This window comes from Lepidochelys olivacea, assembly GCF_965140295.1.
Source record: "Lepidochelys olivacea isolate rLepOli2 genome assembly, chromosome: 3".
Lineage (NCBI taxonomy): Eukaryota > Metazoa > Chordata > Testudines > Cheloniidae > Lepidochelys > Lepidochelys olivacea.
In genome coordinates this window covers 127414396-127432234 of record NC_140413.1, presented here as the reverse complement: position 1 = coordinate 127432234, position 17839 = coordinate 127414396, and the positions used below count along the sequence as shown (strand labels likewise).

Here is a 17839-nt window from a genome sequence, read left to right as displayed (position 1 = left end):
AGTTAAAAGAATTATGCGTTAATTAAATTTGTGACTGAACTTCTTGGGGTAGAATTGTATGTCCCCTGCTCTGTTTTACCCGCATTCTGCCATATATTTCCTATTATAGGAGTCTCGGATGATGACCCAGCATGTTGTTCATTTTAAGAACACTTTCACTGCAGATTTTACAAAATGCAAAGAAGGTACCAATGTGATATTTCTAAGATAGTTTCAGAACTTGAGCCAAGGTTTAAGAATCTGAAGTGCCTTCCAAAATTTGAGAGAGACGAGGTGTGGAGCAATGCTTTCAGAAGTCTTAAAAGAGCAACACTGTGATGCGGAAACTGCAGAACCCGAACCACCAAAAAAGAAAATCAACCTTCTCCTGGTGGCATCTGACTCAGATAATGAAAATGAACGTGCATTGGTCTGCTCTGCTTTGGATTGTTATCTAACAGAACCCGTCATCAGCATGGATACATGTCCCTGGGAATGGTAGTTGAAGCATGAAGGGATATATGAATCTTTAGCACATCTGGCATATAAATACCTTGCGATGCTGGCTCCAACAGTGCAATTAGAATATCTGTTCTCACTTTCAGGTGACATTGTAAACAAGAAGCAGGCAGCATTATCTCCTGCAAATGTTAACAAACTTGTTTGTCTGAGTGATTGGCTGAACAAGAAGTAGGACTGAGTGGACTTGCAGGCTCTAAAGTTTTATTTTTATTTTTAATGCAGTTTTTTTACATAATTCTAAATTTGTGCATTCAACTTTCATGATAAAGAGATTGCACTACAGTACTTGTATTAGGTGAACTGAAAAATACAATTTCTTTTGTTTTTTTTTTACGGTGCAAATACTTATAATAAAAAAATATAAAGTGAGTACTGTATATTTTGTATTCTGTGTTTGTAATGGAAATCAATATATTTGAAAATGTAGAAAACATCCAAAAGTATTTAAATAATTGGTATTCTGTTATTGTTTAACACTGTGATAATCATTCAATTTTTTTAATCACGATTAATTACAATTTTTTTTAAATCACTTGACAGCCCTACTAAGGACCCTTACATTGAGACTATCTCACCCCAAGTTTCTACCTGTTTGAAACAGGAACTCATATGCAATTGTAGTGTGATGATTGAAATCACTGCAGAGAAAGTAATCTCTCTGAACTGGATCCTGCAGTCATACATGGGCTTAACTTTACACATGTGAGTTGCCCCACTGACTTCAGTAGGATAATTCACATGCATAAAGTTAGGTTTACCATGCGTAGTTTTGCAGGACTGGGGTGGCAGGTAACTAGGACTCCATAAAGTACTTCTGTAGGTCAAAACCTACACCTTATACTCCCCCCTGAGAACAAATCAGAGGGCAGGGCAAGGTTAGAGAGCCCCAGTGTAATATGCTGTCTACCAGAAGTGCTGCATAATTCTTTTCTTCCTCTCTTTTTGATGAAAAGTGTTATGTGTGGTAGTTTGAAGGAATATCTTTCAACAACTCCTTGGTAAATTAGACAGGGGAGTAGAAATCGAAATATATTTTATATCTCCCTTTTGTCACATTACATACACAGTCATACCTGTTTGTGTCTCCATAGTGCTGTGTACTTTGCAATTTCAGTGTTATTTAATAAGATATTTATACATTGTCCCCATGGTATGAACACCTCACAAATAACAGTGAATTAAACCTTGCAACACTCCTGGAGGTGTGTAGTATTAATCCCTAGCTGAGGAAATGGAGGCACAGACCAACCCAAGGTCCCACTGGAAGTGTATGGTACAGATGGGAACAGAATGTAGATTGCCTCATTGACTGCCTTATGCCCTAACTATAAAACCACCCTTCCTCCATTTCACGCAGTCTGTATGGGGTGATAGTCTGTCTGCCTTTTCTGTGTTTTACTGTGGTACAGTTTGCTTCCAGGGGCCTAAATAAAACCTGCTCACTAGCAGCCGTCTAGCCCATTGTAATGATCTGTTGTATAATTTTTTTTCTAGTTATTTAAGTATTATTCAGACTTGGAAAGGGTTGTTTGCTCTGCTGTTGTTGAGACTTAATGTTGCTGAAGCTAAAAAGCATTGTTATATCAGAATTTAATGTATGTTGATCAGGTTTTTGGATGAGGCCCCCTACTGCTTTGCATGGGAGGAAGTATGTGCTGTCTTGCTTGAGATAGCACCTGAAGCTTAGGTTTCAGAGTAGCAGCCGTGTTAGTCTGTATCTGCAAAAAGAAAAGGAGGACTTGTGGCACCTTAGAGACTAACCAATTTATTTGAGCATGAGCTTTCGTGAGCTACAGCTCACTTCATCGAATGCATGCAGTGGAAAATACAGTGGGGAGATTTATATACACAGAGAACATGAAACAATGGGTGTTATCATACACACTGTAAAGAGAGTGATCACTTAAGATGAGCTAATACTACCAGCAGGGGGGGGGGGGGGGAAGAAAACCTTTTGTAGTGATAATCAAGGTGGGCCATTTCCAGCAGTTGACAAGAACGTCTGAGGAACGCGGGGGGGGGGGGGGCATGAAATAAACATGGGGAAATAGTTTTACTTTGTGTAATGACCCATCCACTCCCAGTCTCTATTCAAGCCTAAGTTAATTGTATCCAGTTTGCAAATTAAGTCCAATTCAGCAGTCTCTCTTTGGAGTCTGTTTTTGAAGTCTTTTTGTTGTTTTAATGCGACTTTTAGGTCTGTAATCGAGTGACCAGAGAGATTGAAGTGTTCTCCGAGTGGTTTATGAATGTTATAATTCTTGACATCTGATTTGTGTCCATTTATTCTTTCAAAAACAGACTCCAACGAGAGACTGCTGAATTGGAATTAATTTGCAAACTGGATACAATTAACTTAGGCTTGAATAGCGACTGGGAGTGGATGGGTCATTACACAAAGTACAACTATTTCCCCATGTTTATTTCATGCCTGCCCCCCCCCCCCACACTGTTCCTCAGACGTTCTTGTCAACTGCTGGAAATGGCCCACCTTGATTATCACTACAAAAGGTTTTCTTCCCTCCCCCCCACCCTGCTCTCCTGCTGGTATTAGCTCATCTTAAGTGATCATTCTCCTTACAGTGTGTATAACGCCCATTGTTTCATGTTCTCTGTGTATATAAATCTCCCCACTGTATTTTCCACTGAATGCATCCGATAAAGTGAGCTGTAGCTCACGAAAGCTTATGCTCAAATAAATTTGTTAGTCTCTAGGGTGCCACAGGTACTCCTTTTCTTTTCACCTGAAGCTCAGTGTCCATTTTTGCACATTCATATGTAAGGCTGACTGCCATAGTTTTCCCCTTTGGCCATCATTGCAGGAGTTCATTTCCATGTATAGTATGTTGTGAGAAGTTATAACACACACACCAGTTAATTAAATAATTTAAGCAGTTATCGCTACTCGGTTTCTCAGCATTCTTTGGATCTGTGTTCCTTAACTGAAGTACAAACTGGAGAATTATTATAAATTTGAGTTTTATAAGCCAACCTCTCTTTTAAAGCAAATAAGAAATCACAGCAAACTAAATGTGGTTAAATGATAGTGTTTACAACATCAAAATTGAACTCAACATGGAACGTTATGCTTTTCATGAGATAATAAAGCAGATCAATTAATTCACAGTTTTAACGTAATCTTGTTTCAAAGGCAGACTTCCCTAGTTTTACACTAGTCTGGGCAGGTGATTTTTGGTATCAATGTGAAACTATGGTTCTTTAAGCTTGATTTGAGATAACTCCATTGGCAGATAAATATAGATCCTTAAGGGACTATTGATGTCATTTCAGCTAAACAATTCTAAGTGGAACTTAAAAAAAATTTAGAGAAGCTTCTTAATTACCAAATAATTGTTTTATCCAGGTGACACTCATAGACAAGCTTTACCACAAACACACACACACAAGATTATCAAATTATTAAATATTAAATATCAAATATAATATGCAGGTAATTATCTGGAAGCTTTTGTAATTTCTCTGGAATTTCACCAACACGGAAAGCTCTTGCCTTAGTTTAAACAACAGCTGAAATAGTGGTAAAATCTTCAGCTTGCAAGCCAATTCAAAGCTTTTTCCTCTTAAGAAGCTGTCAATTCTCTTGATCACAAAATCTGTATGACTTTTAGACTGAGCTCTCAGAAACACTCTGGGTTTTGCACAGCTAATTTTTGCTTTAGGGAAGCATAGTTTCCTGTTCTAAATAGTATGAAGCTTAGTTAGTGTAATGAGTTTCTCCAGCATCAAAGCTTTCTATTGAGTTAGTGATTCAGTATAACTAAACTAAACATGTTCGTGAAATACAAGTGCACGTTATACATTTTAGTCATTCAGAGGGTTTTAACTCAGGTTTATGCTTTCTGAGAAGCACGTAGTCTAGCCATAACCAAGTCATCGTTGGGTAAACAACACATTGTGTTTTTATAAAAGTAATTTTGCTGGTTTTCAGTTAGAACTGCGGTGAAGCTCAGTTCTCTAGCTCAGCTTCTCAGTTGTCTTTCTCTGGACTGATAAAGTTAATTCAGGTGATTCACTGTAGGGATTATGATAGCTATTGTCTTATTCTTTTTCCAGCTTCACAGTGGTCTTCCTAGGATAGGACTTTAAAAGACAAGAGTTAATAGAATGCTCAGGATAGACAGGATTTTAGCTAATACAAAGCAAGGGGGCACTCTAGCTAGCCAGTGACAGTCCAGCTTACAGTCTCTCTCAGCCAGGTGTTTTGGCTTTTGGGAAGCAGACCAGCAGATTGAACACAACAGCATCTCCACTCCCCCCCCCCCTTCTGCTGGGCAATGGTGCCTGGTTCTCTTTTTGGCAAAGACTTGAAATTTCCACCCAGGATATGAGTTATGTCCTTTCTGCTCATCCAGGGAGAGAAAGAGGCGTCATCTTTATGGCTTCTTGCAACTTTGTCTAGAAAACTGCAGTTTCGTTGTTCAAACCACCTTGCACTTTACCGATATGTGTAATAGGAATTTGATAATAGGGAGGTTCATGGAAGTAATTAGGTCATTATGTTTTGCCCCCAATTTCTTTTTGTAATGGTTCTGACACTTCTCATCTCCAGCGAGGCTCATTTCTCTTGAATCACCTTTTTTTGCTCTCACTGGGTTGATCTGCAGTTGACACAAGCAGTTTCCCCAAAACAGAACAGATTTTGCTGATCAGGAATTTGGTTGTGTGGGAAGATGCTGTAACCACTGGAGTTGCAGATTGGCCTCTGTCAGGTGACATGATATTAGATCAGTGAAACAAAGCTTAAGTCAGATGACTGTAACTAGGAAATGAAATTTGAGTCTGTCACCAGCACAACGTGTTACAGTGCTGATGGGGAAATGGTGGGCAAACGACATCAAAATTATCTTATTTTTTCAATTCAAAATTTTGATTGAAAACTTGTAGAAAAGTTGAAATCTGGAAAAAAAAAAATTGATTAGCAGTAGGATCACACTCTTTTCCAAGAAATCATGAAATATCTCTCTGTTCTCTAGCTCCAAACTTTCAGGACCAGATTTTCAAACTACTTTTCCATTTTGGCAAGCACACTTTTCCACTTGCAATTAATTGTTCCCACAACTTTGTACCTGTAATTCATTCAAATTTTTTCCTGGCAATGCATTGTGGATGCAAAAGAGAAAGTCTGCTTTAAAAATCAGGCCCTCCCTATGCCTTTGATCTTATTTGAATTGTGTGTGGAACTCTTTAAGTTCTAGTTATCTTGGGTGTTACTTTTTACAATCTCACTTTCAGATAGATGTGAGTTCTAACTGGATGGTATCCCCTTAATAAGCACTCAAGGTAAAACTCCACCCTGTGCAAAGGGCCAGCACAAACATTATAAACCACTTCAATACCACTTAAATCTTATTGTGAGGGCTGAACTGTAACTATTATTAAGTAGAACATAGGCCTTCTGCATAGGTGGGAATTTCACCCATAGAAAATAAATGAAACTTTAGTCCCAATGAGTTTTCATGAAGGTTCAGCTTGGATGGGCCAAATAGAATATTAGTGTTAAATTTGAGTTTCCTAAATTAATCACTTTGTGCATTTGAACTCAACAGTAATGTAAATTTATGCAACATAAAGCTTATTTACATATAAATACTATGGTTCAGCTCTCAATATATCTCAGGGGCCAGCTTTCCAATGGTATAATGTGCTGTGCAAGTAAGAGATAAGCCAGTGGTTTCAGCCCGGATTCGAGTGGAAATATGAAATTTCATACTTTAAACAAAAAATCATGTACAACTTTCAAAAGATACTGTATATTCATGTGTTAAAATAAGTTCTGTTTTAAATTTCACATAGCATTGATAATTTCTGTTGTTTCTGTAGTGTCTGCAAGTTGGTTAAGTTTTTATTTCTGACTAAACATCTGACTGGTAATTTTTACAGGTTTCTTTTTCTCTTTATAGATATATGGTAAATAAAATGAAGCCGGCTACAGCACATTATTTGATTCTGGGTTCTTTTTGTCTGGCTTTTTATTCTGGGTGTACTTCCTATAAATTCCTGGAAAGGTAAGTTATCAGTTGGAAAAGTTTCTAATATCTTACCAAGTTTGTTTGTTTAAGCAGAACTTAAACTTCTGGAATATGATTGGGCTTTTATCAATGTGAAATTTTTGTTTCATCTTGTGCTATTTTTGATGCACTATATTTTTGTCTCCGTCTGCATAATGATACTGTATGAGTGAAGCTGCTTTTTTATGCCTAAGAAAAATTGAGGTTTACATTTATTAATATGGCAGAAAGAAGAAGGGAGGAAACTTGTTGCACTTAAAAACATTACAGTTTTGCTTCATAATTAATTTCAATCTAGTATTTGTTTTAGGCAGTGCCTATAAATAATAAATGGAAAACCTGCTCAATTTTGTGTTAATTTAGCTAATGAAACTGACAAGTTTTTAAGCATGGCCACTGTGACAAAGTGAAGTGTGTAATGAAAATGTTTGTTAGGCCTGAGAGAGACCCATTTTTTTGCTGTGTTAGAGGTGGTGGTAGATGTCATCATTTCAGTTAGTAAAGGTCCAAGGTGCTTTTGACTCACTAGCTAAGCGTATATTTACATTTTAAAATGCTACAGCAACGCAGGTACACCATTGTAGCACTTCAGTGAAGACACTACCTACACTGACGGGAGAGATTCTCCCATCAGCCTAGGTAATCCACCTCCCCGAGAGATGGTAGCTGGTTCCACGGAAGAATTCTTCCGTTGACCTAGTCCTGGCTACACCAGGAAATAGGTCAGTAAAGCTACATTTCTCAATTGTGAATTTTTCACACCCTTGAGATACTTAGCTTACCAATATCCATTCCTAGTGCAGGCCAGGCCTAAAAGATGCATAGTTCCAAGTGGCAGGTGATGGCTCAGTTTTTCTGCAATTTTTGTAGAATTATCTGTTATGTGAATAGGTCACATTCAGAGAGGGAAAGTATTGTGTTATCAAGCCTAAATCCATTGTATGGTTTCTGATATTCTGGGGGAGAGATTCAAATTTGTGACATTTTCTCTGAGAAGTAGGTTGATAGTTCTCCAGAATGGGAACCGTGTAGGTTCCAAGTGAGTTCCGTTACCTACAGGGTTAGGCGGCCGGGGGCGGGGGAGGGTTGTTTTAAGCACCTGAGCCCCTTTGTGGATCTAGCCCTAAGTTAATAAAGTTTTTGAGTGTGTGTGTGTGTGTGTGTGTATGTGTATAGGGGGTAATGTTTAGTTTTGGAATAATTAGTATAGTAGTGGAACGTTTTCAATTTTAAGTCCAGAAAAAGAGAGTTTTGGTGAGTGTGTTCTTCTAAAACAATCACTATGATCACACAGGAGTTGTGAAAATGACATGACTGTAAGGGCAATGCACTTACACAACAGATTCACATTGAGGAATAACGCCAGGGCTTAAGGCAGTGAAGCAAATCTCCGAGGTTAACAACTTTAGGACTCACATAGCACAAGGACATCTTTCAACTGTTGCAAAATATTAGAAGATCCAACAATAACTGTGTAATATAGGGCCAGTTAGTGATCTCAGTAGGAAAATGTTGATGTTTATTATTGTGGCTACGCCTGATTTGTTCCATAGCAGTTGAGTATAATGAATTAAAAACCACACATAAATCTATCTGTTTAGTTGGCTACATTTTCTCTCTTAATAGTGCAAAACCACGGATGGACAGATTCAGAATTTGGGATAACTTCATGACAAAACCATAAATATATTTTTCTGCTTCTCCTTGCTTGGGGAAAATTTACTTTCTCAAATAATTGCTCTATTTCCTTTTTCTCTTTCACATTTGTTCTAACAAAGAGCATATGACAAATTGGCTGTTCACAAGAGGTTAACAGCCATTTACTCTGTCCGTTCTGCAGGTCATTCTGTTGGCTTGAGCAAATGGAGGTTTTGTAAGGTTTTAATATATACTTTATTTAACAACTACTGTTATACATGACATCCCTTTTTCTGCATTATTTTCGCCCCCTGTTTCTCAAAGCATCTGCAGCTATCCAGTCTCCGTACTCCACTCTTTTCCTATCCCACTCCCACCCCAAATTGTTAACCTAGGAGTTTTGCTTTCACTGCCTCAAGCCCTGGCTTTACTCCTCAATGTGAATCTGTTGTGTAAGTGCATTGCTCTTACAGTCAGTCATTTTCACAACTCCTGCGTGATCATAGTGATTGTTTTAGAAGAACAGTTACAGTTTCAAGAATGCTGTCCACATCCTTTTCAAATAACACAGCCATGAAGAAAAATTAAGAGATTCCTGGCACCCTCTAAATGTGTTTTTATTGCCATAAGAAAAAGTCCAAGTGCTCTTCTAAATCTAATAAAATTATTCTCATTCTCTGTGTATTAAATAGAAAATCTATAGGGAGATGAGCTGCCATCAGTGGAATTTGTTTAGCAATAAGTAATATATTAATAACAATCAAAACCCACTATTTCTTTGTGCACTGCCTATTACAGCAAGTCCCTACTTCTTGTTTGGGATCGTTAGGTACAGCTGCAATAGAAAGAATAAATAATAGTTGATTAAAATCAATGTGTGTTACACTACTTAGCAATGTGTCATTAGTTGGAGGAGTTTTGCTTTTTGAAATGCATGAGGAAAATAAATGTCTCATCTCTTCTTCTCCAGTGAGCACCATCCTCGCACTTGGAAAAAGCTATTCCTTGTTCATCACTGGCCCGTGACCGTATGCAAGGTGAGCTTTGTTTTGTTTTTGTTTTTTTAAAATATATCATGCTGTATATAGCTGAAAATAAGATGAACCTAGTATTATAGCAAAATCCCTGAAATATTTAAACCTACTTACATTTTGGTAGGTTTCAGAGTAGCAGCCGTGTTAGTCTGTATCCGCAAAAAGAACAGGAGGACATGTGGCACCTTAGAGACTAACACATTTATTTGAGCATAAGCTTTCGTGAGCTACAGCTCACTTCATCGGATGCATTCAGTGGAAAAAACTGCATGCACCCGATGAAGTGAGCTGTAGCTCACGAAAGCTTATGCTCAAATAAATGTGTTAGTCTCTAAGGTGCCACAAGTACTCCTTTTCTTTTTACATTTTGGTACTCTCACTTCTCTGAGTATTGGTTAATATCTGTTTGTCACATCTGTCAGTGGCTCGAGAGCAACAGTAAAGAACAAGTGGCTGGTGCCATATCTATAACAGTCTCTAACCCTAAGAGGTAGCAAATAAGCCTGAATAGTAAAACATACAATGAGCAATGTCTCCTTACAATCTTAGGCTCATACGGCTATGTGACCCTAGCTCAGTTTAGTGGGCAGTTACTCACATGAGTGGTTTCACTGAAGTCAATGAACTATTCATAAGAATACCTGTCTACCAGTTTGATTAAGCTTCACAATATTGGCTCTATTGTTTTAGTGCTGCCATTAAATATGGATTAAACTGAAAAATTCAATATCTATCACTGATGTGTCCTAGCAGGAATCCTAGAGCAGAGTTTCCAGTTATGTTTGTAAAGTACTTAGCAAATAAATGTACTTCCCTTCAGTTCCAATGACATTAAATTCTGATAAGTGGTGTGGTTTTTTTTAGCGAGGTAGAACACACAACAGAGATCTGCTTTTTTGTTGTTGACTTCAAATTTAAGTGTACATTTTTGGGGGTTCTTAATCAGATTGGCTGAGGCAGGGCCATATCATCCTGTGATTAATAAAGAGAAGCCTCAGCTAGGGCAAGTGTTGCTGCTACACATCTGGAACTGCAATTCTGAGAGAGACACGTTTAAACCTCTAACTGTAGCATTCAGGGGCACGCTCTCTTGTTTAAGGGCAGCTTTTTAGGCTTGTCAATCCTGTTTCAGGAATCAAATTAGGGAGAAAAGCAGCAACAGTAAAGCATATACAGTGTTAAACTCTTCTGAAGGAAGCAGGATTTGTGCTCTACATTATTCTAAATTGGGAGGCAATGATAGTGGAGAACTTAACACCCAATTTTTCAAACATGATAGCTGATTTCGGGTGTGCAATTTGAGGTGTATTAGGTCTGATTTTCAGTGCTATTGGGTGCACACAGTTCACAGTTACTTCAGTTGGACTTCTGCTGGTGTGCACTTCTGAAAATCTGGTGACAAGTCAAGCATGCAAACAGGCAACCCAAAATCAAGGGCCTTGCAAATCTGTGGTTAAATGAATGAGACATGCAGACTGTCAAAGTAAAATATTGTACTACTATGCATCCAGCCTGGCTGCTGCTTTTAATTCTAGAACTCTGATGTTGGCTGAAATGTTATATAATTTTGTGAGCTAAAATGGACAAGCTGCAAGCAGGATAACTGAAGACTTGGCAAGCTACCAAAAAGGCAGGCTCTCTTAACAGTAATCCTTACAGTGTCTCATGTGGGGAGAGGAATCAAGATGGATACAAATGTATCTAATGGACTAGAGTAACTCTGAAAGAATATAATCGTTAGGTGACATTTTGCACCGTTTTACAGCCTTGAGTGCTTACAGAAATCTTAACTTCAGTTCCACCTCCTATGCTTTCAAAACTTACAGATTCCTGTTAATATCATATAATATATGGAAGCAGGGTTCCAGAATGCAGCTGTAGTTGGTTTAAAAAAATATAGTCTTTTAAGCTGCAAAACAATCTGTTTCTTAAGTGTCTTTCAAATGATTTCCATATTTCAGGAGGAAAATATCACTAGCATTGTGCCTTCTTTTTTCAAAATGATTAATAAACTACTCTAATGACTTTAAAAAAAATGGATACAGGAGATTACAACACAGATTCCATCATTCATGTTTGTAAAGTGCTTTGATGATAAAATACTCTATGCAAATGCTTATTATTATTAGGTTATATTTCGTGACGGGGTGGAGTGGGTGGGTGTGTCTGTCAGTCAGTCAGCCGCTTTGCTTATATGCAAAGCTGTCTCCAGGAGGTTAAACTCTTGCTTGGTGTGCAGATGATGTTCGTCTTTATTCCTACCGGCTATGGTTGTTTGTGTGTACGGAAAAGATATTCAGAAAACTGTAACTCTTTCTTTAGTAAATTTAAAATGAAATCTGCTTCATGATCACTTTGAAATCCCTTGAGTAGAGTGTTCATGCTAGAAATAGAGAGCATACACACCTTAGATGTTTATACATTTTAAGCTATTACTTTATTGTGTATGGTAACTTTTGAGTAAGTCTTTTCTCTGATTTGGTTAGATTGGACATTGTATGTTTAGGTTTTCTGTTAATAGAGTAAGGCCAGAAGGAACCATTAGGGTCATCTAGTCTTACCTCCTGCATAACACAGGCTTTAGAATTTCATCTAGTGATTCCTACAGTGGAGAAAATTGTTCTTCCTGCTCCATAAGTGAACATTATTGAGCCCAGTAACTTGTGGGTGAACTGAGGCCATCTCTTTTAGAAAGGCATCCAATCTCAATTTAATGACTCTGAGTGGTGATGAATTTACCGCTTCCCTTAATAAATTGTTCCAATGGTTTATCAACCTCCCATAAAAGTAGTACGTTGTGCAGTGAATTTTTTTCTAATGTCAACTTCCTATTACTTAGCCTTTGAGTCACTTGTGACACTTGACGACTGCTATTTCTAATGCAGAGGTAATGTTATAAACTACTTAAAAGCCGTGCAAAGCCATGCTAGAGAACTCTTTAAAGGAGGGGTGTGCTGTTACACTTGACTCGTCATCATGGCTTCAGTGGTGGTGAGCTACTTTATGATTCTGTAGGAGTTAGAGACCTTTGGGGAGGGTAAGACTTGGACTGTTCAATCCTAAGGGATTGTGAACCCTGTTAGATGGGAACGGGAACAGTTGAATAGGAAAAGTTGTGTCCGTCCCACCCTCCCCGCTGGAGAACATGGGTTAAGGAACTGGCGGAGGGAAGCTTTAATGACTGTGCCTGTCTTTCTTGGAGTTGATTAGGGTCTGTTTTAAGTGCTGCCTGTTCTGAAGATACTTATTCTCGCACACAGTAGCAGTAGCTGCCTTGCCGTCCATTGGGAATATGGAGGCCTGTGGAGAGGGGGAATCTGTTGTAAAAGTTTGGTCATTCAGTCTCTGTCTCGGTGAGCAAGGGGAGAACAGGAAGGAAGATAAAGGCCAGATTCTCAGCTCTGCCTAAATCTGTTTTGCATCACACATAGCAACTGAACAAATGAGAGAGCCACCTAGGAGAAAGGAAACAGGGAGGACTGTTCAACAGAATACATTGGTGACACAGTGGTGCTGCAAGACCACGAACACCAACTCCAGGGCAGACCACTAAAAACCAGGGCACAAACCCCTAATTGGCTGTGAGTTTTAAACATAAATTTTACCAACTAACTGCACCAAGTGCAAACTCCTCAGATACTTTTACAGCCTTAACATGGAGTCATGGACAGTCCCCTTGGGTACTCCATCTGTCTTGCCACCCAGGTGAGTCTATCTCTGTGATAGATGGTCCCTTACACTGAGAATCACAGGAATAATCAGGTTACTCCTAATCCCAATGGACCAGTCACTTACCCCAGGTCAATTGTGCTTTAGATCTCACACCAGAGACAACACTTGTAAACTAATATGAAGTCCTATTAAATAGGCAAAGGAAACTAGAGAGTTATTTACGAGGATAAAGCAAGCAAATATAGGCTCTGTCTACATTGCAATTATACACTCATGGCTGGTTCATGCCAGCTGACTCAGGCTCGTGGGGCTGTTTAATTGTGGTGCAGATGTTTGGGCTTGGGCTGGAGCCCGGGCTCTGGGACCCTCCCACCACAATTAATTAATTAATTAACACCACAGTTAAACAGTGCTGACTCAGGCTAAGTGGCTGTTTAATTGTGGTGTTAATTAATTAATTGTGGTAGGTTTTTAATTGCAGTGTAGACCTATCCAGACACACAAATGAGTTAGTCCTAGGTTTCAAAAGGTAATATAGACGTCTATAATCAGCAAGCTCTGTTTGTCCTTCAGGGCTAACCCGGGCTAAGCATCTGGGGAATCTCTTGCCTAGACCTAGAAACACCTTGCCCCGCGGAGTCCAAGCAGCATAGAGATCCTTAATTCTTTTAGTTTGGGGGTTTTATCCCCCTCCTGTCATGTACTCTCAGCTGGTGGGAGGAGTCCACTTGCATGACTGATCTTCATGAGGAGGAGAGCAGAACAACAAGGAGTATCTTTAGTCCTGTTGACTGTTGTTGACTCTTTCTCACTCCAGATGGAGGGAGTTTCCAGTTGTAAGATCCAACCCTAGCTCACCTGGTATCAATAGGTCTCCTCTTTCAGGAGGGATGTAACAATTTCTGTAGAAGAGCATCTCTTTGCATTAATTAATGTCCCTCTCCTGTATGCAGTCACAGAGGCTCACAATACAACTGCTCATAGTATTACATTACAGTTTGGAACACAGATATTACAAATAAGATTAATGCATGCAGCAACTCCCAAGCATTCAATAATTTAAACACTTTTGCTTGTCATTCGAACAATTTCACTTTCTTCTATGTATTTGTGTCCCAATTATTCTATCAATTTTAACCCCCAAGTAAGCCAGACAGATTCCAGCTATGTATTTATCAGTGTTAACTTGAGACACGGGGACCTTAGCATGAGCTGGCGCCTGGCCTGCCAGCATCACACATTTCATTTAAGAATGAAACCAGTTTTCAATAATACTGATGTGACCAAAGACGTTCCTAGCTACAGGGTTTTAGTTGTGACTGAATATTAAAGGTTACAAGGGAAAAGAGACACATCAAATAAAATAGAGTTCAGCAATCAAAGAGATTATGGTGAACCACTGCTGTTTTGATCTGTCATTAGACCAAAAAGTCCTTGCTTATGGACACCAAATAAAGTTGTTCCTTTGTTCCTCTGTTAGTCATGTGCAAACGTTGCTGTTTCTAAAAATGAGTTGGCTTGATGGCCTGCAATTTTGTCAGTTATGCCTTTCATATTTCCAAAATTATTTAACTGTACAGTTGCCTTTACAATATGTTCCTTCTCCGAACTGGATAGTCTCATGTTTGTACTAGTATTACCCAAGAGACGTGTCCCACTATAGATACATTTTACCCCGAGCACTAACATATTGTATTCTTCTGAAGGAGCTTGTTCTAAAACCAGGTTACCTCAGAGCAATTGTGTTATAGTTCTACACATTTGTGAGTATTTCCAGCAAATGTTTGCTTGCAAGTGGCCTGTGCTACATATTCATGAGAGTCTGGTACGCATTCTGAAGCAAGACAGCTCTTTTCCCATACGGTCCCCATAAACAATCCGTTTATATTGTAAATACAGAAACCAGCCTCTAGTTTCCATTTTCACGGTTGCTTTGGTGTTTATCCTGGATGAACTTATTTTTGTAGGATCTATATAAATGAAGTAGATTTTCATTTAAACTAGATCTATTTATTGTAGGTACTTATATGGCCTCCAATACCATGGTCTCTGAGCACCTCACAGTCTTTAATATATGTATCCTCACAACACCTTATTAAGTAGGGCAGTGCTATTATCCTCATTTTACAGACAGAGAGCTGATCCATAGACATAACTTGCCTGGGATCACATAGGAAGTATGTGGCAGAACTGGGAATGAACCCAGGTCTCCCAAGGATAGGGCTCTAACCAACACACCATTCTTCCTTTCATTATAAGAAGTGATAAATGGGCCCTCTGGTGGCTTGCATCTGCATTCTGTTTTTTCTAATACAATTTGAAAGATGGCTTATCATACCAAATTGGACTGTGCTATACAGTCTGATTGCCAAATGGTTGTCAAAATGTTCAAAACCATATTACTCCTCTTCTTCCACACCACCTACAATATCTCAAAGAACCACAAATCTGAAGAAGAACAGGAGTACTTGTGGCACCTTAGAGACTAACAAATTTGTTAGTCTCTAAGGTGCCAGAAGTACTCCTGTTCTTTTTGCGGATACAGACTAACACGGCTGCTACTCTGAAATTTGGAGGGTAATATAGAGAAAGTGAAATCTGTAAAAGGTACTGTGCCAGCCGGTTCCGTGTGGTGGGCCTGATTCTCTGGTACCTTGCACCTTGTCCATTTACGCCCGTGCAAAGTTTGGTCTAAAATGCTACCAGATCAGAATTCATCACTTGCTTGCACTCAGTTTGCATAGGTTTCAAATGATTACATAAAGTGCAAGCCAATTGAATTTCAAGCTTGGCGAGTTTAATCTATGTTCATACCAGTCTAAGAAGGACTTCAATTTGAAGGACTGTCAGCCTTTGATGTTTGACTTTCTAGGAATTTCAAAGCAAGGTCTTGATCCAGCTTGCACTGAAGTTAATGGAAGTTTTGCCATTTACTTTGATGGGAGCTGGAGCAGGCCCCAAGTGATTAGCAAACTTAGTGGTCCGAGCTATTTAGGTGTAAGACAGTGTTCCAGGGAAGATGTAACTTACTGGATAGTTGTTAATTGACTGTATTTCTGGTTTAGCTATCTGAAGTGTTTTGATTTCACAAAGCCTGCCTCCTTTGAGGAGCGATGTTGTTTGTCTAATTTCCCTTCTGGAATAAAACAGACACTGGGTTTAATTGCAGTCTAGTGACTAGACTATGTAGGTGGCAAGATCAGAGAGAAAGGAAACTGACACACATGGAAAGCAAATGTGAAAAATTAAGCATGCTGTTTTATGCATGGCATAGGACTGTAGAAGCCTAGACAATTAGTGAGGTTACAGGTCTTATTCTGTCCTTTTGCAGTGTCAGAGCTACTGCTCTGACAAAGTGAATCACACTAATTAGGGCAGAAAGGAACATGCAGAGATTAAAAGAGAAGCTAGTAGGGAGTTTTTGTTTTTTAATAAATATTTACATTAAACTATTTGGTGGTCACCAGGCATACTGGGGAAAGTACAAAAAAAAAACAAAACACCGAGTCTGACAGTCTGAGCATCAAGTTTAGTGACTGATCAGAAGCATATAACCTACACTAAAAACAACATTTTATGCACAGAGTGCTCTGCTCTCCCTGTGTAATCAAGGGCTTTGCTTCCTTTCAGGCGGGGAACCCCAACCCTTATAGAATAGTAATAATCCGTGCTCAAGCAAGTAGTTAAACTGAAATCAGTGGGATTAGCGTTTGCAAGACTGGGCCCCCATATTATATTTACTGAGCTCCTTGGAAGTTCCTGTATGTACTGTTCTGCCCTTTCTTTAGTAGTTAATGATTTGCATAGGTAATTATTTGGGCTGTGAATGCTGGTGTGGTTCTCTCCCTTAATCATTGTATGTCTACTTGGATTTTGCAGCCAATAGAGTGCTGCATACTGCAGCAATCTGGATTGTCTCATTTTCTTTATACCAGCAGTAGAATTGCTCATGCACATGTACAAACCGTTGCTGGCGTCAGGGCCGGAGAACATTTTTGTTCCCCCAAGAGTGGCTTAGCTGGCTAACCAGTGGAGTGGGGGAAAAAATGGCACAGCGGAGTGGTGCTCCCCGGGAAGTTGGCGCCCAGGGCAACTGCCCTACTGGCCTGCCCCTAAAACTGGCCCTGGTTGATTTCACTAACACACGATTGATGGCTTCTCACAGTGTTTAAAATCTCTTTGTTTTGGGAACTCTGAACTCAGTGAAAAGGTTTGTTGATCTCTTAAATAGGAAACTGCTGGGAACTGCAGGCCAGATCCTCATTAGATCTAAATAAGACTTAGTCCATCTAAGTGAATGCAGCTATGCCGATTTACACTAACTGAGAATCTGCCCTTGATCTTTCATATATTTGTGCTGCTCATTCAGCATGTTTGTGGTAAGTCCCTTAGCATGCTCTAATGCTTTTAAACCCAAAATGGATTAGGTGATCTCTGACTAAGCAATGTATTTAATAAATGTTATGGACTTTTGCTTTCTTTAGATGAGTGAGAATGACTGCAAAGATCCCCCCCAGTACTGGACAATTCATGGACTATGGTAAGAACTTAAAAAAAATCCTTTAAATTTCAAATTGGAAAAGAATGCCATGTTGGTCTAAATTCAGTGCTGGCGTAAGCAGGTACAGCCTCATTGACTTCAAGTGTAAGGGCCTGATTCTCCTCCTATTTACACCAGTGTAAATCAGAAATAACTTCATTAGAGACAATGCTGTAAAATGAGTGTGAGGGAGAGAAGAATCAGACTCTTAAACTTGGGGTCAGTGGATCTGTAACCACTTAAAGCAGCATTGAATCTGGTCTATATCCTTATTAAAAAGGACACAGTTGTGCTTCTCTGCTATGGAATTATAAATCTGAAAGAGCCATGGGACAAAATTCTGGCTCCATAGAATCCTATGGCAAAACTCCTATTGACTTCAGAGGAGCAGAGTTTCACCCATGGTGTGTGATTTGAGCACAGGA

General features: G+C 39.1%; 1 protein-coding gene across 1 annotated transcript in view; it reads left to right on the top strand.

Moving 5' to 3' along the window:
• Positions 1–17839, top strand: part of RNASET2 (ribonuclease T2) — a 35331-nt gene that overhangs the window by 1483 nt on the left and 16009 nt on the right. Inside the window, exons 2-4 of the mRNA XM_084624142.1 lie at positions 6403–6527; positions 9139–9205; positions 17359–17414. Of these exons, the coding sequence (XP_084480268.1) occupies positions 6427–6527; positions 9139–9205; positions 17359–17414 (224 nt within the window). The 5' untranslated portion in view covers positions 6403–6426. The remainder of the gene's footprint in view (positions 1–6402; positions 6528–9138; positions 9206–17358; positions 17415–17839) is intronic.